The sequence below is a fragment of the Centrocercus urophasianus genome, unplaced genomic scaffold (genome assembly GCF_019232065.1).
Source record: "Centrocercus urophasianus isolate 14NV4802_14NV808 unplaced genomic scaffold, USGS_Curo_1.0 seq_27, whole genome shotgun sequence".
In the NCBI taxonomy this organism is placed as follows: Eukaryota; Metazoa; Chordata; class Aves; order Galliformes; family Phasianidae; genus Centrocercus; species Centrocercus urophasianus.
The window spans coordinates 395,263-421,388 of NW_024884833.1; the positions used below are offsets into that span (position 1 = coordinate 395,263).

Consider the following 26,126-nt stretch of genomic DNA (forward strand, 5'->3'; position numbering starts at 1 on the left):
AAATTGTGTTACAGATCATATTCATTATGCTCTTACCAAGATGATGCTAATGACGCTAGAGAGGATATTTTTGTGGAGAGGTTCTCTTGATTTTCTATTTGAAGAGCAGTAACTAGCACAGCTCTGATGTATTTGGAATTGCAGTGGTGTGTGTGCATCAGCAGATCAGTATGAGCTTTAGATGAAGAACAGAAGGTATCTGATTTTGGCAAACATAATAAGTACCTGTTTCATCATTCTGTACGAAGGCACATACATCAAGTTTCAGTATAAATTACCATTTATCTCCTTAATTCTTTCAATCTTTCTTTTAATATAATATTTTTAAAAATTATGATTTTAGTCTGTTCTTAACATATTTTGAAGATCTGCTGGAGTTTAACCCAGAAAGCACCACACAACCTTTCCCTCACACCCCTGCCCAATGGGATGAGGAAGAAAGTCAGAAATAAAGAAGTAGAGCTTGTGGGTTGAGATGAAAACTATTAATAAACCAAAAAAAAAATAAATATATATATATAGAAATAATAGTAATGATCATGATATATATGTATATATTTACAAAACAAGTGATGCACAATGCAATTGCTCATCACCTGCGAGCTGATGCCCAGCCAGTTCACATGATGCCGTATGGCATGGAATATCCCTTTTGACAGCTTGGGTCATTTGTCTCAGTTCTGTCTCCTCCGTGTGCTCCCTAGCTCCTTTTGCTGTCAGGACAATATGAGAAGATCAAAACTGAAATATCCTTGGCTCTGCACAGCACTAAAACATTGGTATATTATCAATATTGTTTTTCTCCTAAAGCTAAAATGTACTAAATAGTATTAGGAAGGGCAACATCTAATTCATTCTAGTAGTAGCTGTATCTCAGTGCTAGCCTTTAGTGGAAATAGTTTAGCCTTTGTTTACATAGCTTAGTATCATTTTTATTTTATTTTTCCTTTTTCTTTTCTCTTATTTTTAATTTTTAAGTCCAAATCCATTGTAAAGTACCACATTTGTACTGAAAGATAAAGCCAAAAAAACAAGTTGCAAGTGATGTTTCTTCATCTGAGCATGCAAAAAGGTAATACTTGCCTTACTAGTGCTCTTCTGCAAAGTGCTGTTCTCTTAGGGAGTCCATCCAGCCTCTAAGAAAGACTGAAATTGTACAATTATTTTGGGGGTTTACGCATTGCTTAAACAAGAAGACCAGAAGTTCCTGGCAACAATAGTCTTTCTGTGGTTCCACTATCAGGTTGTTCTGCGATATACGTGTTCTCTGACATCGAACTGTTGTGTTATTCTGTAGTATGCAAATTAGACCACAGAACTCAACTAAATAATCAATAATCAGTCTTCACAACGTTATATGGCACTAAAATGCAAACAAACAATATTCATATTTATTATTATCAATCTTCTATTATCAATATTATTATCAAGCAAACACAAATAAAAGCAGAAGCATCTCAGAGAACTGAAAGAATGTGAATAGATAACTCCTCTACTCATGCACTGTGAGCACTTTTGTAGACATTTGACTGCAAATAGGTTACGTTTTGCCAGTGCATCCTTGCTGACAAATTTCACCATCAGGTGGCTGCTACTTCTGGCATGTACACTCCACTGTCATCAAAACAGCCGTAGCTCCTGTCTCACAGGGCAAGCATTCTAACAGCCATGAGAAAGCTTGGAGGTCAGAGGCAATGAGATGCTAGGGAGTGTACTAGTTCTTCCACACAGAGCTTTACAGTCATGAGTGATATCCTGTATGAACAAGTGCAGTTTTACCTCCAGGTCTTTCCTGCATAAGTCTTTTTCAGGGGCAAGGGGAAAAAGTGAAAATATTAAAAACTTACTGCTTAACATTGCTGAATAGTCTAGAGTAAAAAGAAATCCAGGGTGTTTTTCTTACATGCTTCTGGCCAACTTTCAACTGAAAGAATGAAGAAAGCAGAATATGGTGCTCAGGAATGTGTCCACCCGTTGCAACATCTAAGCCTTCTTTTACTCAGCTCAGGCACTTCAGCAATTCCCTACTTATGTACCTGCACTACTTCCAAATATGTAGGGCACCTAGGAGACAAAAATGTCAATTAATCAAGTGACCAGAATAGCAATTTCATTTTGGAGTTACATGTAAGACCGTGATCATTGAAACAGACTGGAGACTGAATTCTGAACAGTGACATAGAAGATATGTTTGTAATACGAAAAAAAGCTTTTCTTTTAAGTCTTATGAGCAGCAAAGCCTGATTTATACTCCTCCTAGGGCAGAGTTTGCCTAATGAAGGTGAAGAGCTTTGGGTGGTGTCAGGAAGTAGTAGATTTATTATGCTTGTTTTAGTTCAAGGTGCTGCCAGGTAAATAGCAGGATTTCTTATATCTGTCTTGAGGCACAAGTCATAATCCTTTCCCTGGAATGTCCATGCGGAGTGCAGCAGTATCGTGACTACTCTGCACAAGAAGCTTCTTTCGCCCGAGTGTTGCTGCAGCATTTTTGTGTGTGTTTTTCCAGTACCTTAGAACAAATCATGACCTGGACACTTCAGCACAGCCGTATAGGACGTGGCTACAGCTTGATAAAGTTCCTGTATTTTCTTGGAGCACCTGAGCATTAATACAAGTGTTAACGTTTTTAGTGTTGCAAAATCCATGACCGTAGAGAGTATCATCTGCATTTGACAACTGAGAGAATATAGCAAGAGCAAATGTTTTGCTCAAGGTCACCCAGAAACTGGGAATTAAAACCAGATTCCTTCACGTGGGCCCAAGCACAAGACATTCTTTCCTCTCTTGTGTCTGAGTTTTAAGATTTTTCAGGATGTTTCTGAGGCCTTCCACAACTGATGAATGTGTCTGGCTATGTCTGTCATGCAGCCAGTGCCATGTGTTAGCCAGAAGCTTGAGCCAGACACCAGGCAGCAGGATGTTTTTGCTCCTGATTCCTACAAAGATCTGACAGCCTGTTCACCCCAACCTTTTTGCCGTTATTTAGGTTCTCCTGGAATGGTGGCTTTTGCTTTGTGCTGGATGGCTTTTAGTGGGATGGATTCCCTAAACTCTTGCTGCACACAACAAAGATAAAGGTAAGTACTTAACGAACGTTTTTAACTCTCATTCTCCCTCTTAGAATAAAGCTGTTTCTTGTGCAGTGTCCCTTTGTTTTTTTTTTGGTTTCATGCATTTAGTATAAGATACACACTTGTGGTTGTTTTTAATATCCACAAAGAATCCTCACAGACAGATCCTACATCTTCTGTGTACTGCATGGTTTCTCCAAGTATGTAACAAAAATTTAACAGTGCTTTTTTCAGTTTTGTATTAATTAAGATGTACCTGCCAATTAGGAAGTTTTCTCAAGTAGACAAATGCCCCATATTTTTATTCAAAATCTTAGCAGTTCTGGAACCATCCATATTTATAAATGTGCAAGTATTACAAAGATCACTCCAAAATTCTTACGCATTACTCCTTGCAATTTTACACGCACTATGAAAATGTCTGGTTCAGGTCTAAATAAGGTGTTTTTGTAAAAGAACAGCATAAGCATAAAGTTTCTGACAACTTGCAGCTTAGAGATTTCCTGAGACAAAGACCTTTTTAAAATATTCCTCCAAAGGTTTCTGCCACACAGTTTTATCTGTGGTATCCAGGAAAAATTTTAGTACCCTTTGCATGCTGTGAAGAGGTTCTCTAAAATCTGAAGACGTACAGTTAGCATTTAGAGTTCCACTGCCACATCTAGTCCTGGTTCTTTAAGGTGTGGCTTAGAGACCTGAATAACATGCAGTTTCATGTTCATACAATTTTTTGAGATTGCATACGTCTTGTTTATGTAGACAGAAGATGTACTGCCCCTGGAATTACTGAGAAATTGTGCAATGGCTTTGAATTTGAAACACAGAGAGTAATATAAAAATTCAAAAGCATAATTCTAAATAATCTTAATGAGTTTGTGTTAGGTTTATACGTTTACAATCCTCAGTCAAAGTTGCCACATCACATGGAATTTTAGAACCAAAGCACAACTTTTAAAAAAAAAAAGGAAAAGGATTTGCTATATTCCTGGAACTTACATCTGTCATCACAGAGTCACAGAGTAGTTTGGGCTGGAGAGGACCATAAGATCATCCAGTTCTAACCCACCTGCTATGTGCAGGAATGCTTTCTGCGGGACCACATTGCTCAGTCATAGTGCCATAGTGCCAACCAATGTGCCATTCAGCACAGCCTGTCATGGTCTTCTGACCCACTTCAATTTTGTCATGATTCTATCTTTGTAACATTTCTAGCCTGAATATTTTTTGTAACTTCTAAACTTTCTTCCTTGTACTTTCTACTCCTCTTTCTGTGTCCTATGACACCTGTTTGCCAGTTAGTATTTTCAATCTAACTACTGCAATGCATAATTTATTTTCACTTGATAATTATTTGTATAAAAAATTCCAAGACTATTCAAATTCACTTGTTTAATTATTGGCCTTCTACTAATTTGCAGATCTTTTAAAGATCCTTGTCACAACTGCTACTAAAACAAAACAAAACAAAACCAAATCACAACTGAGAGAAGATTTGAGAAGCAGAAAAATGCAGACCAAAGACATCAGTCCACCAGATGGTGGCTATGGATGGGTTGTGGTAGTGTCAGCCTTCATAGTGATGGGCCTTACTGCTGCTGTCCTCAAGACTTTTGGTCTCTTCTTTGTTGAAATCCAGGAGCACTTTGATGAGCTTGCAAGCACCATTTCTTGGATCACATCGATAACTATTGCCACCTTTCATTTAGGAGGTAGGTGAAAGTTTCCCTTTAGCATTTTGGTTTTAAATTCTAACTACAAAATAAAGACATGCAGGGACAATGCTTCTTTCTTCTCTTCAAAAAATTGGCATTTGCTTCCTCTTACAAAAATGTATCCATGCCTCAGACATCAAGTGATAAAGTGAGTACTCTGTGTGTATGCACTGAAATTTGGTTATCTTAGAGAACTCTATGTACCTAGTCTCATAATTCAGTTTTCCTACAGACTTTGTATCAAACTCAGGGATGATAATGCTAAGAACTTCAGAGATTGTTGGATCAAATTCTAAACCAGTTTGTGCTAGTTCACTGATTTTTACAGTGACTACCATTTTTCCAAGTGCTTTAAGACCTAAGGACGGTGATCCTGCCTACTAGATAAGCTGTATGCTACCACAATGGTGACATCAATTCCCCCATTCCTTCTCCTTTTTTACTCCACAAAACTTCCCTCTCCTTGTGCCTAATCCCAGTTCAGGCTCTCCTTCCTCCCTTAAAGTAATTCCTTGTTCTCTATCTAACAAAAATCTCATGAGATTAAAAGGAAAAAAAAAATCAATTCATCTGTAGAGAAGAAAAAGATAAGACCTTACAGAGTGTAAGCAGACAATAAGGGAAGAAAGAGAGAACTATAAATCAGCCAAATACCGTGAGCAATTGGATCAGGTTAAATACTCCATTTGCCAAAGCAAGAAGTGAAGAAAATAAAATATGCTGCATTTGGCTCTTCACTTACTAATCAGAGCCTTTTGTGCCATTGTGATCTGGATCATGCTTTACCATAGTGGTAAAGCTTTCAGACATGTGCAGGCAAGAACTGCACAGAATTTGAGAAATCCTGTCCAGATATTCTCATGTAGAAATGTAATTGCAATAAGTAGGTATCCTTACATAATAAATTTTATTACAATTTTGTTTGTGGAGACACTTCATTGCATAGATACTGTGTAATTATGTACATCCTACTCAGTCCACGCCTAGTGCTTACAAAGACTTTGAAGAGCTGATCTTTCTTGGAAAAAATATATTAAGAACAAAACTATCATTCAAATTTAGAGTCAAAAGATAAAGCAAATCATGCACTGCCAAGTTTTTATTAGTTCCATTAGGTGTTACAATTGAAGCTTGATTTGCAGTGTTCTTTCATTCTGACAGAAATAATTATTTGAAAAGTCCTTGCTTTTTCATCCATTTCTACGAAAATCTATTTGGCTTACAAATCAGACTTACCGCTGACCTAATTGTGATACTATTATGTCATTCAGACATAAGAACTTAGAGCAGCAAGAAAAAAAAAGGCAATGTAGGAGGATGAAAGAACTCCAGATCTTATAGTTTCATAAATTATTATTTTTACTTTTGTTTTTTATATACCAGCAAAATTGCAGTAGCCTGAATAGGTCTTAGTCTAGTGTACTTCAAAGAAAATGGTTATGGTTTTCAGCAGAAACTGCTCCTCATTCTTTGAAATCATTTGAAAATAATCCTCTTCCAGTGAGTTGAGCTTGATGATCAAACATTCTAAAACTCTTCCATACAGCAGTTTATGAATTATTGCATCATTCAGTAATTTTCCTTCTGCCTTTGCTTCATTTATAGGGACCAGAAGACTTACTGATGAAGATCACCTGAGCCTCCAGTTCCTTAAGCATCTTTCCTGGCCTTGCTTAGCTCTTCCTAACATGTTCCACTGTGAAACCTTCAATGCCATTTGGCTCAGTATAAAGGATGATCAGTGAATTATTAATTTTTCCCATTTGGATATTTTCAACAGCATCTCTGCATCTTGCATAGGAGGAGACCTTGTTTCTGTCTGAGGATCTGCATCTGCAACAAGCTGTTTGATTTACCAAGTGCAAGGATTTTGCCCATCACATAGGCCTCCTTTTGGTATTAGGTGCCTCTTCCATCTCCTCTCTCTCTGGCACTGTGATTACAAGTTTTCTGAGTATTGCCTTCCAGACTCTGTTCCCTTGTTATCTTCTTCGTTTCCAGTTCTGTGGCTAGCTCCTTTCTTCCTCCTGCTACCCCACATTCAATTTCTGCCTGTTTTTTCTCATTCTCTAAAAAGAAAAAAAAAAAAAAAAAAAAAAAAAAATTGCCCTGTGTGTTGACTCTTCTCCAGCTGCAGATTTTACTTCCATCATTAAGAACTTTCACGGATACCTCTTGTTGTCCTCAGACTACTTTTCCCAGTTTTACTCATTGTATGAGTCTCCAGCTGTATACACATTTTCTTGCTTCATCCCTTCCACTATTTCTGACAGAACATTACTGAATTATCTTAACATCTCTACATGCTTACCAAATCCTTGTAATTTTGATGCAAATGCTGAAATAATGTTTATTTGCATTTCTTCTATCAGACAGCATATGTCCTGCAGCTTCTGTGGCTGTTAATACTTCTCAGCCAGGTTTATTTTACTTGTTTTATTTATCAAAGTCACTACTTCTTAACACAGGTGAAAGTACAATAGCCTGCCCCTACAAGTTACCATAAAACCTCCTTTTCTGAGTGCCATCTATTCTTTGTCTCCCACCTTCTTTCATTTTGTGAACAAAACTCTCATTAAGTGAATTTCTTTATATCTCGGAACTCGTTTCCAAAATACGGGTGGTTTATGTGAAGCAGAGTAAGTGTATCCTCCAGGAAGGCGAACGGAACGAGAGGTGCTTGTGTTACTTGGGCTCCATCTAGTGGTCATTCTTGCTTCACAAAAGGCATATATCCTGCTGGCAGGAAACACCGCCAAAGGACGGGTGATAGTTGGAATGAATTTGGGAGTTTTGTTATTTAAATTTGTGCTGCCTTTTCTCTATCAGCCCAGATATCGACCTACCCTCCTGTACAGCAGAATGCAACAGAAGTAGGCCATCTCTCCCTCATATGTGTGTGACAGACATGCACAGTAAAGATCTTACTTCTTCACATGCTTTACTTGATTGCTCTGATATGTCATTGTGCTTTCTAACGTGTCTCTTGCTCCTGTTTGCTGTTGATTTAGCCCCTGTTGCCAGCTCACTATGTGTAAAATACACCCACCGTGCTGTTGTGATCACTGGAGGACTCCTTGCATTTTCAGGAATGGCCCTGGGATGTCTTGGGCTCAACATGATCTGGATGTATGCAACAACTGGCTTCCTACAAGGTATATCTTTGTGGCTTTACAGGTTTCTTGCACTAGCAACTCAGAGCCCTTACTCAAGGACGCTAATTGCAGGAGTTTTAAAATCTGATATCTGTTTTGATTTTATAAACATCTAAAACCAGTGTCCATATTTGAAGGTTGTTTCCCTCTTCTCCCACTCTGGATGTAAGAATCTGTGCTAGAAAATTGCATGACAAAGTAGAAAACCAATACTAGTAATTTGTATCTGCAAATTATATGCAACCAGAAAATGAAAAGAATACTGTTTTATCAGAGGCTGATAGTTCTGTGAAGGCCTGAGGAATCTAAAGCATACTGAAGTACATGGGCCTAGAGTTCCCAGACACTGTACTTTCTATTACATGATCTTACATGTTGAGCATTTTGAGCATTTTTAACAAAGTAACATTCCCAGTTCTATGCTGGATACTTGAAAATGTGTGGAATTAGAGTTCTTTGGCCTGCTAAATGATTATAGAGAGCCATTAAAATTAAAGTAAATGAGAGCAGGTTTGAAACCAAGCAGCCTGGCAAGACAGTGAGCAGTACCCATAGCTGGTGTGCTACCAGCTTCCTTCATCTCACTTTCTGGCACTGAGCACAGCTGAGCTTAACCCAGAGATCTGATCTAGGAACATCTTCAAATTTGTCTGAACAACTGTTGCTATTTTTTTCATGGTAAGAATATAATTGTGTATACATCATTCTCCTCTTTATTTTTTTCTTTTCTTATCTTACAACCTATTCTTACAGAAGAAGTGCCACAAATATACACTGTAGCACATAATACAAATGAGCTGATTCTTTCACTAGGCAAGAAAATATTTTTATTTTCCCAGTTACTGTCTTCACAAACATAGGAGCACTGACCATTTTAATTTCCAGCTCAACAGAATACTTCAGCACTATCTAACTGATGGTATTCATATTGGTGTTTTTCAGGACTTGGGATTTCCTTTTCATGGACACCAGCCATCAGCATTGTTAGCCATTATTTTTCCAAGAAAAGAGCTCTGGCCAATGCTATTGCCAGTGCTGGAGAATGTGTGTTTGCATTTACATTTGGGCCATTTTTCCAGTGGCTGATTAGTCAGTATGGATGGAAAGGTGCCCTCTTGATCATAGGTGGCACCCAACTCAACATCTGTGTCTGTGGAATACTGATGCGACCCCTGACAAGCAGCTTCCACCCTGAGGTGAGCCATCCTGAACCAACACCTGGCAGTGGTGCATCTAAGACAGACAAAGAAGGGAAGTCTATCATCACACACAGAACCTTCAACTGGATGCTTCTGAGGAGAGCAGAATTTGTGCTTTATGCCATGTTTGGCATACTAGCTGCAATGAGTTTCTTTGTTCCTCCGTTATTTTTAGTTCCACTAAGCTACAGCCTGGGAATAGACGAATCTTGGACTGCATCTCTCCTATCCATTCTGGCTATGGTGGATTTTGCAGGCAGACTGCTATGTGGCTGGTATGCCAATCTCCACCTTACGAAAACTATTCACTTACTGACAATGACAATCACCTTGATCAGTACTTCCTTGATGCTTCTGCCACTGGCTAACAACTACCTGTCCTTGGCAATATTCACTGGCTTCTATGGATTCTTCTTTGGCACAACAGTTGCTGTTCACATTACAGTGCTAGCAGAAGTTGTGGGCATGTCAGATTTTGACAGTGCTTTAGGGCTTTTCATGCTTATTCGAAGCACTGGAGGATTTTTGGGGCCTCCTCTTGCTGGTAAGTGTATACTCTGCTAAATACAGTTTACTAGAATAATGAGGAATGGTTACCCAAACTGAAATATTTAGAGCTGGAGCCAGATTTCTTTCTCCATTAGCTCAGGAATGCCTGGACAAACAAGTAAATACTGAAAATACATATCTGGGACAAACAACAGATCCATACTTTCATAGAAAAAGCAGCTGAGTTTTTGGAATTTGAGAATAATCATTCTGCATAGATGTTGCTAATTGCTGGGAAGGTTTCCACAGAAGGTCACACTTAATGGCTTGAAATGTTGAGCTATGTGTACCTGAAGGAAATATTCACAAAGATGCTGCTGTTTTCAGACAGCATTTCAGCTGAACAGTGTAATAATGTATGGGGAATCAGTATAAAAAAGCAGTGGGAAGAGAAAGCAGACAGTGAGATTGCATATGGTTTTTATTTGTTAGCAGCAATACACTGTTCATCTTGGAAAATGCAAGAGAAATTAGCTGCTGGCTGTAGGAAATTTACTAAGCGGTATGGTAGAAAAATGACTGACGTAACATGTGAATCTGAGTCTTCATCCAAAGTGCACTGAATAAAATCAGAGACTTCACAGACTACTGTGATTTCTGTGGCAGTGACAGTGTGTAATAGGAGACAAGTGGGTCAAACTGAATACTGTAATATTTTAATTCAACTTTAAAGCACAAGGACTAGGAAGTTTTATAGAGGATTTGAAAGAGAGTGGTATCAGATTTAGTCAGGGAAGATCTGAATAAAGTACCACAGTAACGAGACTTGCAGAAATAATGCCTGCTCATCAGCACTGATTATTTGGGTATCAGTGTGATGCTTTGTGTATGCGTAGCAAGCTGAAAAGAAAGTGCAGAAGAGGAGAGAAACCATGGTGCTTACCTAGCTCTTCTCTCTTACTTTCAGAGTAATAGCTAAAAGATTTTATTTCAAAGATGTTTTGCCTAGTAGGACTGATGTTAGATTGGAGTGAGGGCTGGAGAATAGGCAGTATATGCAATGGTCCTGCTACTGGATAGAGGCTGAACAAAGAAGAAGCCTTTGCCGGCCCCAGGTGAACCTGTAGCTGTGAGCACTGAGCAGCCAGTGCTACACGTGCACTGCTACAGCACTACTACTGTACTGCTGTTTCTTCAGTACAGCGCACGATGTCTCAGGTGTGTTGTGTGCATAAAAGCTGTGTAAAAACGGAGGTCTTTTCTTTTGTTAACGTCGACGATTTTTTGAAAAACGATGAATGGGGAAGCCATTAACGCCGTAGGTGACTCACCAGAGTCTGTCGCCACCAGGGGGCCTCTTCTTTCCTTTTTTAAACTCCCATGCTCTACAGTTGTTGTCCAACTTACAGTAGCTGTTAAATGCGAAGATCCTAAGATACAAAGCCACATGATTAATTTATTTTTCTGCCATTGTTTTTATCGCCCGATAAATTTTGAGTTGGAAAGCATTTCAAACGAAGTAGCACTTTGTTTCACAATCTGTGTCTGCAAGGTAGATGAACAGAGAATTTTCTGTGAAATTTTCAAGTGCAATAATGTGGCGACGCTTTATGCTTTCATGGTGCAGAAAGTTGCAAGAAAGGTATGTAGTCAGGGTGCTCCCTTTATGAGAGGACGTGTTCACACTGATGAGCTAATTCGCATTGGCCTGTTTTCTGTCAGCCACATTACTGTCTCTTTTTTTTCCTATCCAGGTCTGATTGTGGACATGGCTGGAGACTACAGAGCAGGCTTCTACATGGCAGGAGCCACTCTCATCCTAGCAGCTGTATTTTTAGTTGTTTTAGATCAATTTCAACAAAGAAGTGAAAAAGGAAACCATGCTAGTACTAAATCAGAAAAATTATCATTACCTTACACTTCCTTCCATTTTCTGAAACTTCAGAAAAGAAGGTACCAAGACCATGATGTAGTGGTGTGATTACACTGGACATCATGCAACTTCTTGAAAATCAATATTAGGATATTAGGATTCTTTTTAATAGTGGGTGTTTTGAGTAGGAGTATGTAAAACAGAGGAAGAAAGTCGCTAGTTCACAAGCAAACAACACCTATAACCACTGCCACAATGTTATTTTGATGTTGCAGCTGCGTTTTGACTTTACAAGTCTTCAACGCAGCCCCACAAGGCTGTGATAGAGAGGCTATGATCTAAACAAAATTACCACGAAGCTTTTTGCAGCAGGCAGAAACCTTCCCCTCGAAATACAGGCCACAGCCATCACTTTCAAATAGAAAAAGACACCAGCTCACAGATGTTTAGCCTGGAGAAGCAGTGTTCAGAGTGATCATTGAACAGACTGGATATAAAACCAGGAGTACATGAATTTAGCTTTGAGATAATAGCTTACACTTATCCTACAGAGCAGGCCTGGAATCTAAACAAACATTGTAAATGGAGAAAATGACATCAATTATATAATTCAGCAAAGAGAAATGTAGTCCTAAGTATCTGAAGCAGTAAGAAAAGTGCACTTACATAAAATGGAGAAGGACTGACAATTAACAGTAGAACACCTGAAATTATGGTGGACTTCAAACAAAACAAGACTCTCAGATGTAACAGTATATTAAAACTAATAAATATTTCTTTGTGCAATAGTATGATAACTGAGAGAACAATGCTTGCAAGGCTTTAACTAGAAGGGGTGCATAAAATGCAGAGGTTGAAGTGTAACAAGAATGATAAGTGTTAAAAATAAAGTGCCAGAAGAAAAAGTCTGTCCAATTTAAAAAACAAAATCTTATACTGAAAATGAAAACAGTCTTCAAATCTGTAATAGGTTGAGATATGGTAGGCACAATTATTTCATTTTCTTGTATAGACAATTAGAAATTGATATACGGGGAGGTTTAGGTTAGATATTAGGAGGAAGTTTTTCACACAGGGTGGTGACGCACTGGAACAGGTTGCCCAAGGAGGCTGTGGATGCTCCATTCCTGGAGGCATTCAAGGCCAGGCTGGATGTGGCTCTGGGCAGCCTGGTCTGCTGGTTGGAGACCCTGCACAGAGCAGGGGGTTGAAACAACATGATCATGGTGGTTCTTTTCAACCCAGGCCATTCTATGATTCTATGATATGATTCTATAACTCACAGCAAGGCAGAGATATCTCATGGGAAAAAGACTTTCTAATTTTAGACACTAATCATAGAAATAGACCATAGGAGGCTACAGAAACAGAGAGATATCAGAGAATAGATGAGACTTGAGAATTTAAATATACTGAATTGTTCAGTAGTATCTTTCAGTTATCCTAATGCTCTTGAAGAAAGAAAACAATTGATTTGTTAGATTAAGAAGAATCTATACCCAAATCACATTTTCTGTAGTTTTATTTTACCTGGGAAAGAGAAGAAAAGAGAGTTAGGACTGGATCACATTAAGAAGAAAACAAAAATAAACAAACAAACAAAAAAACAGTGAGAGAGGAAAAAATATAGGACTTAGAAACTTCCAAGCTACTCTGCATTTATAGCTGCCTCATTTATGAACTTCAGAATATTTTTTCAGTCAAGCATTTTATCTGTGTAGCCGAGTTTAACATCAGTTGCTCATCTGAAGTATTTATTTCCCGTCCCATGAAAATTAACTCAAAATTTTAATTTAATTTGCAGGAAATTAACTCAGCTATTCATATACCAACTATCTGCAAGGGCTTGATTACAGAGCACACAGTGGAAGGGGCACAATCTGCAGTGTAAGGTCTGTAGCAAGGATTAGGGATTTCCAGAAAAATAACGTGTCAATTGTGCCAATTTAAAACTTAGATTTCTATTGAAAGAGTTTTTTTTCTTTTGTTACTTCAGTATCCTGATATTCAAAAGAACCCTTCATTTTTATTTCTATTTCTTGTCATTCGAAACACGGGGGAACTGTGGGAGAGGAAAAATAATGGGGAGACACTTAATATAGGACATTACCTTTCTATTGCAATTCAGTATTCTCTATTAAACTCGTGTATTTTAATTACAGTCCCTGTCACTGATTTCCATCTTTGGGTGCATCCTGAGATCTGCCCGTGGCAGTGCAGAAGGCTGGTAGCTTCCTGGGCTCTGGGTACAGAGCCCATCAGATGAAGATGCACCACTCAGCACTGCTTGCATCCATTTTGGAGGCACCCGGTACTGTAAAGAAATGGACAAGCATGGCTGAGTTCAGCCTGGGGCTACAGGGGGGCTGTGGGATACTTCAGGTGTGGAGTGGGGTGGCTCTGGGGACCCAGCAGAAATCCCAGCACCAGCAACAGGGGACAGAGGAGACACAGCTGGGTTCTGCACTGGGTACATGGTGGGAGGGTGAGAAGAACGGAAAAAAACGAGTGAAATGATCAAGCTGGAGGTGAGAAGAAGATTCTTCCCACCAGGATGGCTGGGCCATGGAGCCAGGGCCCAGGCAGTTTGGGCTGGTTTTGGCCTGAGGACCCTGTTGCTCCAGTGTGAGGCCCTGAGCAGCCCAGCCTGACCATGAAGAGTCATGCTCCAGGCAGGGCAGGACTGGAGACCTTCATGTGGGCTCAGCAGGAGCAGCAGGGCTCTGTGATACTGTGAAGGGAAAAATGAAGTCATCCTGGAATGATGGAATCACATTTATCAACAGAATAAAAAAAGAAGTCATTAGTTTTAGAAGGTCAGGCATGTTATTTTCAGTTAGACTAGAGCATTCATTTCATACCTATCATAGAGATTTATCAGAGTGTCCTAGGTTTCCACAGGCTGCTGGCTAAAAGAAATGGCCAGGCTGGTATGGGTCTTACATCATCTTCTCCTGAAATATAGTATTTAAAAAGGTAATACTTGTAGAATTCACATATAAATTCCTTTGACTTTGCACTCACAGAGTTAGCAATGCCACTTCAGAGAAACAAGGTTTAGTAAAAGAACTGAGGTCAGAACCAGGACATGGTGTTTCACCTTCCCACCCACCCAGTTTCTCAATAGCAGCACTGTGTATTTAGATAACAGATGGCACCACTGATCTATGACAAAGTTTTCTCCCACATCCCTTTGTTATACTATTAACAAGAAATTCTTTCAGAACACAAACTATTCCATCAATTGACATTTTCTCCTCTGCACTGCTTGAGGCAAGGAAGGGGCAGAGATGCACTGGTTTTGGTATCACATGGATTTTCTGTATGCATCAGCTTCAACTCTGAAAGAACAAACAGTAGTCTTCAGTGAGCATCCCCTCACAGAACTTAAACCTTTTTTTCAGGAAAACACATGGCTCAGTAAGGTATTCTGTGACATTTTCAACGCATTACACAAGAGCTGGCATGCTTCTTCAGGAATTTACTGGACTGTGATTGTGTATGCTTACTGTTTTACACTCATGACTATCTACAGCAAGTTTCTCTATATCTCATTCACCTTTGAAACTCCCACTAGATTCATCTGGGATTATGTAAAAGAAACACTGAATAATTTACCTAAATAGGAAGATTTATGCTTTTCACAGTTGTTTCTCTTCTTCCCTTGACTTTCTTTACTCTAGAAAAAAGGTCATTTCAGATTTTGGTCTTAAGTTGTCAAGTAAAAAATCAGAGTAACAGAATGGCTGAGGGTGGCAGCGACATCTGGGTCCATCTGGTCCAAACCCTGCTCAAGCAGGGACGCCCAGAGCAGGGTGCCCAGAGCCATGCCCGGGCAGCATTTGAAGATCTCCCAGGAGGAGAGCCACAGCCCCCGGGCAGCCTGAGCCATCTGCAGCACCTGCACAACACAGGAGCACTGCCTGGCATTCAGAGCGAGGCTCCTGCACTCCAGTTGGTGCCCACCGCCTCTTGCCCTGGCACTGGGCACCACTGGGGAGAGCTGCCCAAACAAAGATTGCATTGAGGCAAGGTAAGATTTTTAACATTGCTGGAAAAAAGCTGCGTAATTTGTGAACAGATGAAACGGTCCAGCTCTTCCCAGCCCTGAGCTCACTAGAAATATTGATGTTAAGACTTTTCAACCGATTTCCTGAAGAAATAGGCGTTGACCTCTCACACTATCACTTTTTTTCTGCTCATTTCTGAAAACAGCCATTTCTCAACCAAGTCTGGAGCCAGTGTCGCAGCCTCAAAGGTAACCAGAGTATTCCAAACTAAAACAGGAAGTTTTGCAGGATAGAGAGGCCCAAATGATTCACTGAGAGAAATATCAAACAGAACGTGGTCCTTCATGGTCCTTGTATCTTTTTTGCCTTTGTCAGTAACTAACACTTCTGACCCACCACAGAACCCAGAGTTCTGGATTCATTACAGGCTGCTGTTTCTTGCCTGATGTTCTGAAATGCAGTTATTACAGCTTGTGTGTGTGTGAGCACGACGACAATTCACACGAATCCACTGGGAACCGGGCTCCATTAGTTCTGCAGCACACAGAACAGTCTGTTGCAGCATTTCCTAGCCAGTACAGAATCGAACTACTTGCTATAAACTAAGAGGCTTCCACCATGGTGTACCAGTGTCATCTTTAAGTTTTGCTCCAACGGTCTTGGCCTCTACACAGTGTTACAATGACATAAAATGTGGATAAGCAAAGCTTTAGTTAAATGAGTCCCTTAACTCTGTCAGACAGGAGCCACAGAACAACCAGCCCCAAATCAAAACATGCTTTTATTGAGTATCAGGCTGCCCACTTGAGGAGTTCATGCAGGCAGAGTGGTGCTGAGCCCCTTCTAGCAAGGTAGGTAATCTCATGAAGAAATAACTGATTTCTGAGGTGCTTATTAGGAGGGAAAGATGCAGGCTGTGAGAAGAAAGTTGTCTCCTGGCCCCTTTCATGCTAATTAATGCATTCAGAAGCTGTACTAAAAGGAATTTAAACTCGTGATAGTCATAAGAGAACAGATCAAAGAAGGAAAAAAACAGAGTAAGTCAAGGAAAGGAAAGCTGTACATGCCTTTAGTTAACAGAGTACAGGTCCGAAGAAGGTAAGGCTTGCATTTTTTATTCTACCTAAACCCAAACTGTTCTATGTTGCTTAAAAATTATGCTTTAGTGGAGACTTAACAGACTCTTAGTGAAAGTCTGAAAATGCTTTGATTCCTTGGATAGAAGTTTCTTTGGCAAATTCACTGCTTTTTACACTCACTTTACCCCAGTATGAGATAGTAGATGAATTGGATGCGATCAAGTAGAATCTCTTGATCTGCTTACATGACAGAGACATGATTACTTGTGGATTCTTCCTCTGTAATGTTCGGACTATTGTTAGTTGGATGATTGTTCTCTTAAAACTGAGAATTAGGATTATAAATTCTCTGTGCTTGTTGGCCAACATACAATAGTAATCATCTGAAAACCAACAGGTCTGTGACAGTTTGTGCTGACTCTTTGAACTCTTACAGGGTGTAAGAGAACTACAGAAACATGTGTATGTGCATAATATTATTTTTCTTGATTTCAAATATTTTTCCTTGTCCAGGCAAATTGTCTTTATTTTTTTTTCTATATTCCTGTGAGATTTTGCTTCATAAATCAGTCACTGCTTAGTGCCTGAAAGGATCGTCTTAAATCAGAGCCTGCTGCACTCACGTGGAACTGCTCATAGTTTTGAGTTTCGCGTTTCTGAGTTTTTAAATCGGAACAGTCTGCTTAATTCTGAGAATAGCATATTGTTCTACCTCTCTAAAATGCCCCCACTGAAACAAAAATTTGATAGTACTTATCAGCATATACAGATATTTCTATTGTGCTCTAATACGTGGTTTTGTACAGAGGTAGGATCTCAAAATGCCCAGAGGAAGCCACCGTGAAGATGGAAACTTCTTTAGAGGAAAAGGACGGACCTATTTCACAGCAGAAGAGTAAGCATAAAGCAAAACCTATTTTAGCATGTGTGTGGAAAGAAAAATTATACTGAAAAGAAATTTCCAGGATAGTACATAAATACAAATCAGGGCTGTACAAAGAAAAAATGTATTTTGGTTGTTTCGTGGTTCTTTGAAATGTTTGTCATGGAATTATCCAAAAGAGCAGTCGATGGTTAAGAATAATCAGAACTGCAGAATTCAAGAATCTAGAGCTTGGTCCGATGCTCACAATTCATATTAACCTTTATGATAACATTACCAGGGTTGTTGAGGCTCATTTGGAATTACGTATTGGAGGTTGTAACAGTGCAATCTTTCGGTAAGATTTATGTCCCTATAGAACCTCAAAGAAACAACGCTTTGCTCTAAGGAATACCCTAAAGAATAATATCAGTGGAAACCCCAGGTAAATCTCCTAAAAGCAGATGGAGACAACAGTGCACACGATGTGACTCTCACTAAATCATTTCTGAGTGAAACTCCATTAAGAACCACATATTCAGAGTCCTCAGGTCATAAGAAAGAATGTTCCATGGAACACCGAACCATAGAAAAAGAGAGCAGGTAAATGTTAAAGGTCTCTGATGCGTGACGTTCCCCACTCCTCGGTCCCAGTGGGAAAACCCGAGGGTTTACTTTGGAGAAGCTGGGTACCCGACACACGGCTGCGTGCTGGGATAGATTTATCCTCACTCATATCATCTTTTGTTCTTTTTTTCCTGCCAACTTATCCCTCTGGGCTTTCCCAGACTTTTCTGTTCCTCAATGTTCGAAGATCACAGAAATGAGGAGTGAATGCTCAGTGCCTTAACAGAAAGCACGTTAGCACAGGAAGTTTTTTGAGACTAAGAATCTACAGTAACTTTGTCATTTTGCTTCTTTAATATCCTAAACAGTGGGAAAGATGTCCTACAGCACAGTGTGCAGAACCTATATTCCCCAAAATGACCCAGTGACAGCAACACTGTACCTGCTGTGTCATAGAACAAGAACTAAATAAATACAGAGCTACAGAGCTGTTCATGAAAAAAATAAATACTGAAGTTTCTTACTAGGTTTTTGAAACTGTGCTGTGTTTTACAAATAATTTAAAAAATTATGTCGCCAGAATTTATTGCATGATGATGCAAGTTGGGATACATCTCTCAATTCTTATTGCCTGGAAAAACTTAACAAACATGAGACACTTCAGCAGGCTTGGCACCTATTTTACTTCTTGTTCCCTTCCAAAATCATAATTCATAATTCATAATTCAGCAGTTTGCTGAATTTACACATAAGGATATTTTAGAAGCATGGATTGTTGGTAGATTATTATCTTCAAAGATACGAATATTTCTCATTTTTAGAATATTTTAGATCTGGGCAGAGAATTTATCTAGCAGCTTAATCTACAGAGACTGGATTAACCTACCGATGCTTTATTATCTGAGGTATATCCTGTTTCATCCCTCCCTCTGGCAAAGGAACAGAGATACAAGTTCCTGATCTAACCATTCTTGCTCCCAAAAGAATGCACCCAGTTCTACTGTCACTTATTTTTTCTTATCTTTTTTTCTTTTCACAGAGCCCTGGGAATTGGGATCTTCATTTTGGTGCTGGCTATGTTGCTTATCTTTGGATGCTGGTTTTACAAAAGGCGCAGTGGCTACAAAAGACTACGGGTAAGCATGGCAGCTCACTTTCACATGTTATTCTGACAACATACCATCATTATTTGCATTACATTAATGCTGACAACACTACAGCTACCATTAGATGTCCTTGTTTCAGACATATTAACAGGTGAAAACACAGAATAAGAAATGCAGTAAAACTTGCAAGCAGATCAGAGAAAACATAAGCGTAAGGAAGTGGAGACAATTGCTCAGTTTTTCACAACATGATGACAGAAAAATCTAGTCTCTAGAAAGCATATTTAAATCTACACATATCCTGTCAATTTTTCATTTGAATAAAACAACATTTTCTCTGCTCAGAAGATTTGCATCTAAGAACAGATGCAATTGGAGTCAGCCTAGGAAGCAAAAAAAAAAAAAAAACCAACAGCTGTTACAATTAATTTAATAAATGTGACACTTGTGCTAGTGAATACTTTGACCAAGAATACTTTCTTATAAAAGTTAAAAATTATTTGCAAAAAAAAGCAAGACAGATTTTGAGATTTACTTTCTAAAAATTACTGCTTAAAAATGCTATTTCTTGCCTTCTTCAGAAATGTTTGAAAAATCAAATTAGGTCTGTCCCACAACATTGTGGTGTTGGAACATTCAAATCTTCATCTTTGGCACTGAAGAGCATTCTTGCTGTGAAATGGAGGCAGTTTTTAACCATGCAAAGTGAAGGCTTTTTGGAAACCTGGTTTCCCAATATTAGTTTTTCTAACCTTTCCAAAAAGATGTGACTGTTTCGAATTAAAAGCCGTAACTCACCAGCAAACCCCTTTCCTCGCTGTTCTGATAACTGCCCTGCTGCCTTCCCACTGACAGATCCAATACATGTACACCATCACATCTTTAATGCTTTCTTTGTGCACAGCACAACTTCCTTTCCAATTCCATCTAACAGCTGACGTTTTGTGGTTTTGAAAACCTCACAATTTGTTAGGCCTTTTGGAAGGAGGAGAACTAGTACAGGGTGTACAAAAAGAAGTGGGAAATGGTAAAGAAAGGAGTTTGAGATTAAGAAAAGGAATGGGAAAAAGAAAAGGAGGTGACCTTCTTATAGCAAAGAAGGTGTCCAAGAAGTAACTGCGGGCCAAAAAAAATAAATGCAATCCTCATTTTTGCTGGCAACGCAATGCATGATACAGGAGGGAGAGCATGTTTCAGGAGAGACAGCAAAAAGCAATGGGTAGATTGCTCTTCTTAGTTATTGCTGTCGTGTCCAGTCCTAATCCCACATCCTAACAAATGCTGCATAAATACTAACTCATATGTAGTGCACCCCAGATTCATGTTCAGTTTTACTTTGACTTCTTATTTTTTTATGATCTCTCACAGAGCAAAGGCATCAGTATGGGCACCATACAAACTGTGGTAGGTGAGGGAGCAACACCAGACTGCAAAACGGCTCTGCAAGAGTACAGGAACTTTAGTTCTGTGGTAAGTTAAAGCTTGAGCTTCATTTACTTTAAATACAATAAGACATAGTGAGATAATCTTGGTAAATATTCACTTGATGGTTTCTTTCTTGGTTTGTGCTCTTGAGGCTGAGTCTGCAATAACTTTAACTCTTAAAAATAGTTTTGCACATTTTTAACTCTGAGAAGGTGTGGGGTTTTTTTTTTGCTTTGTTTTGTTTTGTTTTTTGTTTTTAATTAAATATAACCCTAATACTTCTTAAAAAAATCCCTGTACTTTCACCCACATTTATTCTGAAATTGTATTGTCATTATTCTTAAGGTAACATATGAGGTAATGCTGAAATATATGCAGCTCTAACAGATACCCTACCATTCTTGTATATGACAAATAGATTGTGTCTGGGAGCACCACAAAACTTCAGGGTTGTAGACCCTCTAAACACTGTGGAACCATAATTATTTTAAAAACTTAAAATAGCTTGCTTGAAAAATATATAGATCAAGATACAGTTGTGTTTAAACAGACTGAAAATAGGGAAAAGGGTAACTTACAATTGTAAATAAGCCACCCTAATTGTTATCACTGGAAATAAGCATTCATCAAGACTCCTAAAGTTCTAGATGGAGTTGAAATCTCAGTAGGTAAAATATCTTTTGTTTAAAATTCCTGTACAATGAATTATACATACATACACATACATATAAATCAATCTGATGCAAGACCTGGAAACACGTTAAGAAAAATGAAAACAATGTGAAGACGTTATGAATCAACTCAGCTATTTTAAGCTACAGTGCCACGTCTGATATGAAAGCAGATAACTCCTTGCATGTCTCATGTCATTTCATGGCTTCTCAATTGTCTTTTCAGTCTTTCACACTGATTTTCTTACCACAGGTACCTGATGCTCCACCAGCCTATGACAAAATTGCTGCAGAGCAGTCACCACCTCCTTATTCACCATGATAGCAATAAGTCTTAAACTCTGAGCACATCCATTCAATTTCTTCATGCTCCCTCTTTATTTCCTGTACATTCTTAACTTCCTGAAGGCTAAAACTGCAATAAAAAATTAACTAACATGCTTTCATAAGCAATTGCTGAAAATTACTCTTGCTCAATTTAAAGTAGTTCATGAAACACTATAATAAAGCTGACTGTGCTTCTGTTTCATGTTTTCCATTTATTGTGTTCAGATTAAGACATTTTGTTCGAGTTTTGGCTTCTTGCATGCTTCACAGAAGTACCAGTATTAAGAACACACCACTGGGTATCAACTGGATTGACAAGTGTAGGCAGCTGCACATTCATCTTCCACAATTTCTCTCCCTTTATTTAAAAAAAAAAAAAAAAGAGAGAGAGAGAAACAATCTATTCCATAGAAGGCGATGTACAAGAATCTGTAAGAATAATGTGGGCGGAAATATTTGATTACGTGTGCTGATATGAAAAATAACCATTTTCCCTGCCACCCTAAAAATTAATCTGCAAAAGGAGGCTGTATTTTACAGCAGTCATATACCTCACAGCACTTGTTTATGTATCTGTAATTAACCAATTCCTCATGAAATATCAAAGTTTTATCCATGTAACTTAAGAATTTCTGCTTATAATCCATGTTCTTTCATACTTGTCAGTGCATATAACAGCAATCACATTTCGTGACCTACTGGTAATAAAGCAGAGCAGTCACAGAAAACAAAGAAAGGCAATACATCTAAATTAAGGTATATTCATTAGGCAGATACTTGTTCAAAGGTAATAAATATCTGTGAATTCTGTGGAAGTTTAAAGTTATTTATTTTTATAATGATTTGATATATGTATTTAGAAACGTAGAGAAGTACTTAAACTCAAAATGTTGTCTTAAAGTTGTCATTTTCAGCACACTCCCTGGGCATCTTGGTCTAGTATTAAATGGGGAGGTTGGTGGCCCTGCATGAAGCGGGGGGTTGGAGATTCATGATCCTTGAGGTCTCTTCCAACCTTGGCCATTCTGTGATTCTGTGCAGGAAAAAATTCTGTGGACTTGCTTAGCGACAGGAAGAAGAACGCACAGGAAAACATGCCAAAAGCCAGCTTGGAGCTGGTAGGCACCAGATGTAGAACAGAATGTGCTCCATACATTTTTTGCAGAACTGGCAAGCTTGAAGCTGATGGTTTTTTGCGGCTCTGTAATCTGCTGTTTCCTATCCAAGGGTTTGTTCTATCAAACACAGCACTAGAAAGTCCAATCTGAGAGAAGGTTTGGATAAACAGAATGAACTGCTTCTCCAAATGCACAACTATAGTTCTTCAGTAAATTTTGTCCCTGTGTGCTTCACTCTTGGGCCAATGCAAAAGAAGTTGCAAAAGATGCTGGGGCAGCGGTTTCCCCGCTGAATATGAGAATATGAGGGACAGGCAAGGCTGAACTCTCTCAAATTCCCTCGTCAAAAGGCAGATACAGATTACTGACCCCTGTTTCACCAGAGAAAAAGAGCAGAACACAGAATCTAACTCAGTTGCACATCTTAAACATCTAAGCTACAAAATACAGTTACTGTCTTCTCCAGTTCCTCCACAAAATTCTTGCTTGCCGACAGTGCTGCACTCCACTCTTGCTGGGCTCACAGAACCCAAGCACTGCAGCAGTGCTTGAGCAGCAGATGTCCTTCCACATTTCCAAACCATTTTATTGCTATGGTACTGATCACATGACTGAACCACATGCTGCTTTTGTACTTTCCCTGTGTGAGCAAAGTACAGATCAGAACAGGACCAAAAGTGATGGTCTAATGTAAATAATTTAGTCTTTCACTACTGGTTTTGTCAGGACTGTTCAGCTCAGCTCACTCTCTTTTCTGGATGGAAGGAACAGACTCCTGTGCTGCACATTGTGCTCACAGCGTTCTCCGCTTATACAGAAAACCAGCCTTCCTCCTCCTGGTTCGTATCTGGATTATCCTTGTTATCATTATCTTCATTCTTGCAGCTATTTGGGAAAAGAACAGACTCGTATTTTCTGGAGAGTTTTTTCTAAGAAAAAGGTTTAATCTTTCAACATCTGCCAGTTCGCCTTTTATCAATTAGAGGCAATTGGTAATTGGCAATTACCTTGTTAGAGGCAATTTATTTCTTTTTCTGTGCCATCACTTATGCCCCAAGTAACTCTTTACTGACACTCAGGAGAAAAGCAGCCCCCATTTTAGATACAGAATCTCAGTCAGTTTTCAGTCCATCTCACTCTCTTCTTGTCCAGCCCCATCTTCTCTATGACAGTGTTATGGAGGACAGTGTCAAAGGCCTCACTCAAGTCCAGGCTAACACTGCTCAGTGCTGGATCTACTGTCCGCAGTTATTTGCAGTAGGAACTTTAGGCTTGTTGTTTGTCTGTTAACTGTGCTTTCAAAACTTTTGAATCTCTTTAAAATATTTGTCAAAACAACAGAATCATATGGCATGTGTGAATACTTCTGAATATTAACCTCCCGGAAAGACACCCTAGCAAAGGCTGGAAGATGCCCCATTTGTGAATTGCAGTATGTTACTCCTACATCAGCATCTCTGGAAACTACTTCCTGAACATTTCTAGAGTCAACACAGATTTAAGGCTGTGGTTCTTACAACCTTGGTACACCCCTGCATATGCTGTCCATGCGCTCTACACACACAGTGTTTGGCCTCACCAATAGGGAGGATCACGACAATGTCTCATGGTCAAATCCTGGTCTAAAACGTGAGTTTTTTTAGCAGTCATCCATATACCTCTCTCATATTTCTGTAGATGAAAGAATAGTTTCCGTTTTTATGCCCACAGTTATTTCTGCTCCGCTTCTCCAGATTACTGCTCACCTTTTTTCCTTGACCCTGATTTCCTGGCTGAGTTCTCCCAACTCTCCTGGAAATTAACTTTTCTTCTTTCCACCACTGTTCTCTATTGGTCACCACAGTGAAGATGCTAAAACCAACACTAGCAGGGACTGCAGAGAGAGGAGTGACAGACTTGCACTGGTTTCAGTAATCTCCTTTAAATGTCATTCCTTTAAAATCATGCAATTTTTGAGTAGGAGGAGATGTATCTTTTTTTGGCAGTGAAATGTTTGGTTTGCAGTTGATAATCCTGTGAAAAGATTTGTGCAGAACAGAGTCACAGTGCTCCTTTGTCTTTAGAACTGTGAATTCTGTTCCCACAGATATAGGATACTAAGGATATAGTAAAATTGAAAATGGCAGTAACAGATCACTCCCATGAAGGAAATAACTGAACTGACCATGTCTCTTCATTCGAAAAAAGAGACAACCAACATGGCAAAGGTCCACATCAGCTGCATGGAGAAAGGAATACAGAGTCCCACTATTAATACTCTGAGTATGAAATAAGCAGTTACCATGTTCAGAAAAAAAGTGATAGTATGCATATTATGTGAAAAACTCTTCATCGCAGGATGCTGGGGATGGTAACACTTCACAGGCATTTAAGAGGTTGATCAATTTCATCATCAAAAGCACTTTAACGTCTCTTAAATAAATACAAAATAACAAAAAATACAAAACCCTAAGACAAAATGAACAAAAACCATCCACAACCAAAACAAACAATTACAACAATAATAAATTTGCTGAAAGAAATGCTGGTTCAGATTACTGGAGACTATTGGAGCGTTCAGAAATGTGTCAGCAGCTATTTTCCTTCTTACACAGATTTGAATCACTGCTGTGTACTGCTCCAAGGCACGATACTAAAAAAGATGGACCTTTACTCGATCCAGCACTTACTATTTGGATCCAGCACTCAGTGGGAGCCACAAAACCACCTGTTTGCTTAGGGTGATTAGCTGCTATGTTTCAGTAGAGAACAACAAAATAAAGGACCATTCAGTTCATCTTGCTAAGCTATCAACCTGACCTATGAAGTTCCATCACTAACCCATGTCCCTAGACCCACACCCACACGCCTCTTAAACACCTCCAGGGATGGCAACTTCACCACTTCCCTGGGTGGCCACTTCCAATGCCTTGCCAGCCTTTCTGTGAAGAAACTCTTCCTGGTGCTCAATCTAAGCTTTCTCCTGGAGGCTATTTCCTTGCATCCTGTAACACGTAGCCTGAGGAGAGATCAACACCCTCCTCACTGCAGCCTCCTTTCAGGCAGCTGTAGGGAGTGATGAGATGGTTTAAATGCAAGGCATTTTACAAGCTCTGAACGTGTTCTCTTCACAGATTGATTTGTACATAGCTTGTTAGGTCACATATGTGATCACATTTCTTTAAAACTTCATTTAAAAGGGCTTTTACATTCCCCATCAAATATAATGTTTTTTTCTTCAGTTTTTGTGTATTATTTGTGTAAGTATAAAGTATTTGGTACAAAGAAGAAGTGGGACATTCCAAACTTCTGATGGAAATTCACTTTTCTTTGAAAGAAAGCTTTCCTCTGACCAATATATCAGGGAAAGGTGATGGGAAGATGAATTCCATTTACAAAAATGAGCAAAAAAATTTTTTTCTACAAAATAAAGTCATTCAAAGTTATTGCATAATAGTATCCAGCCTTTCTCCAATAGTATTT

The 26,126-nt window shown here is 39.0% G+C and overlaps 2 protein-coding genes across 2 annotated transcripts; both read left to right on the top strand.

The window, feature by feature from the left end:
- Positions 1-4,578: 4,578 nt before the first annotated feature.
- LOC122164601 (monocarboxylate transporter 13-like) lies at positions 4,579-11,968 on the top strand. Its single transcript, XM_042826726.1, has 4 exons — positions 4,579-4,780; positions 7,795-7,938; positions 8,881-9,681; positions 11,381-11,968. The coding sequence occupies exons 1-4, from the start codon at positions 4,579-4,581 to the stop codon at positions 11,605-11,607; spliced, it is 1,374 nt and encodes a 457-aa protein (XP_042682660.1). The 3' UTR covers positions 11,608-11,968.
- A 5,441-nt stretch (positions 11,969-17,409) lies between these two features.
- Positions 17,410-21,541, top strand: MLANA (melan-A). The gene is made up of 4 exons (XM_042826975.1): positions 17,410-17,483; positions 19,057-19,153; positions 20,492-20,593; positions 21,473-21,541. Exons 1-4 carry the CDS (start codon positions 17,410-17,412, stop codon positions 21,539-21,541), a joined length of 342 nt encoding a protein of 113 aa, XP_042682909.1.
- The last annotated feature ends 4,585 nt before the right edge of the window (positions 21,542-26,126 follow it).

Bases quoted from the DNA above. Each gene is read 5' to 3' on its own strand.
- LOC122164601 (XM_042826726.1), top strand. From the start codon at position 4,579: ATGCAGACCAAAGACATCAGTCCACCAGATGGTGGCTATGGATGGGTT. The intron at 4,781-7,794 runs GTAGGTGAAAGT...CTGTTGATTTAG, and splicing joins TGCCACCTTTCATTTAGGAG to CCCCTGTTGCCAGCTCACTA. The intron at 9,682-11,380 runs GTAAGTGTATAC...TTTCCTATCCAG, and splicing joins TTTGGGGCCTCCTCTTGCTG to GTCTGATTGTGGACATGGCT.
- MLANA (XM_042826975.1), top strand. From the start codon at position 17,410: ATGCCCAGAGGAAGCCACCGTGAAGATGGAAACTTCTTTAGAGGAAAA. The intron at 19,154-20,491 runs GTAAGCATGGCA...GATCTCTCACAG, and splicing joins GTGGCTACAAAAGACTACGG to AGCAAAGGCATCAGTATGGG. The intron at 20,594-21,472 runs GTAAGTTAAAGC...TTCTTACCACAG, and splicing joins ACAGGAACTTTAGTTCTGTG to GTACCTGATGCTCCACCAGC.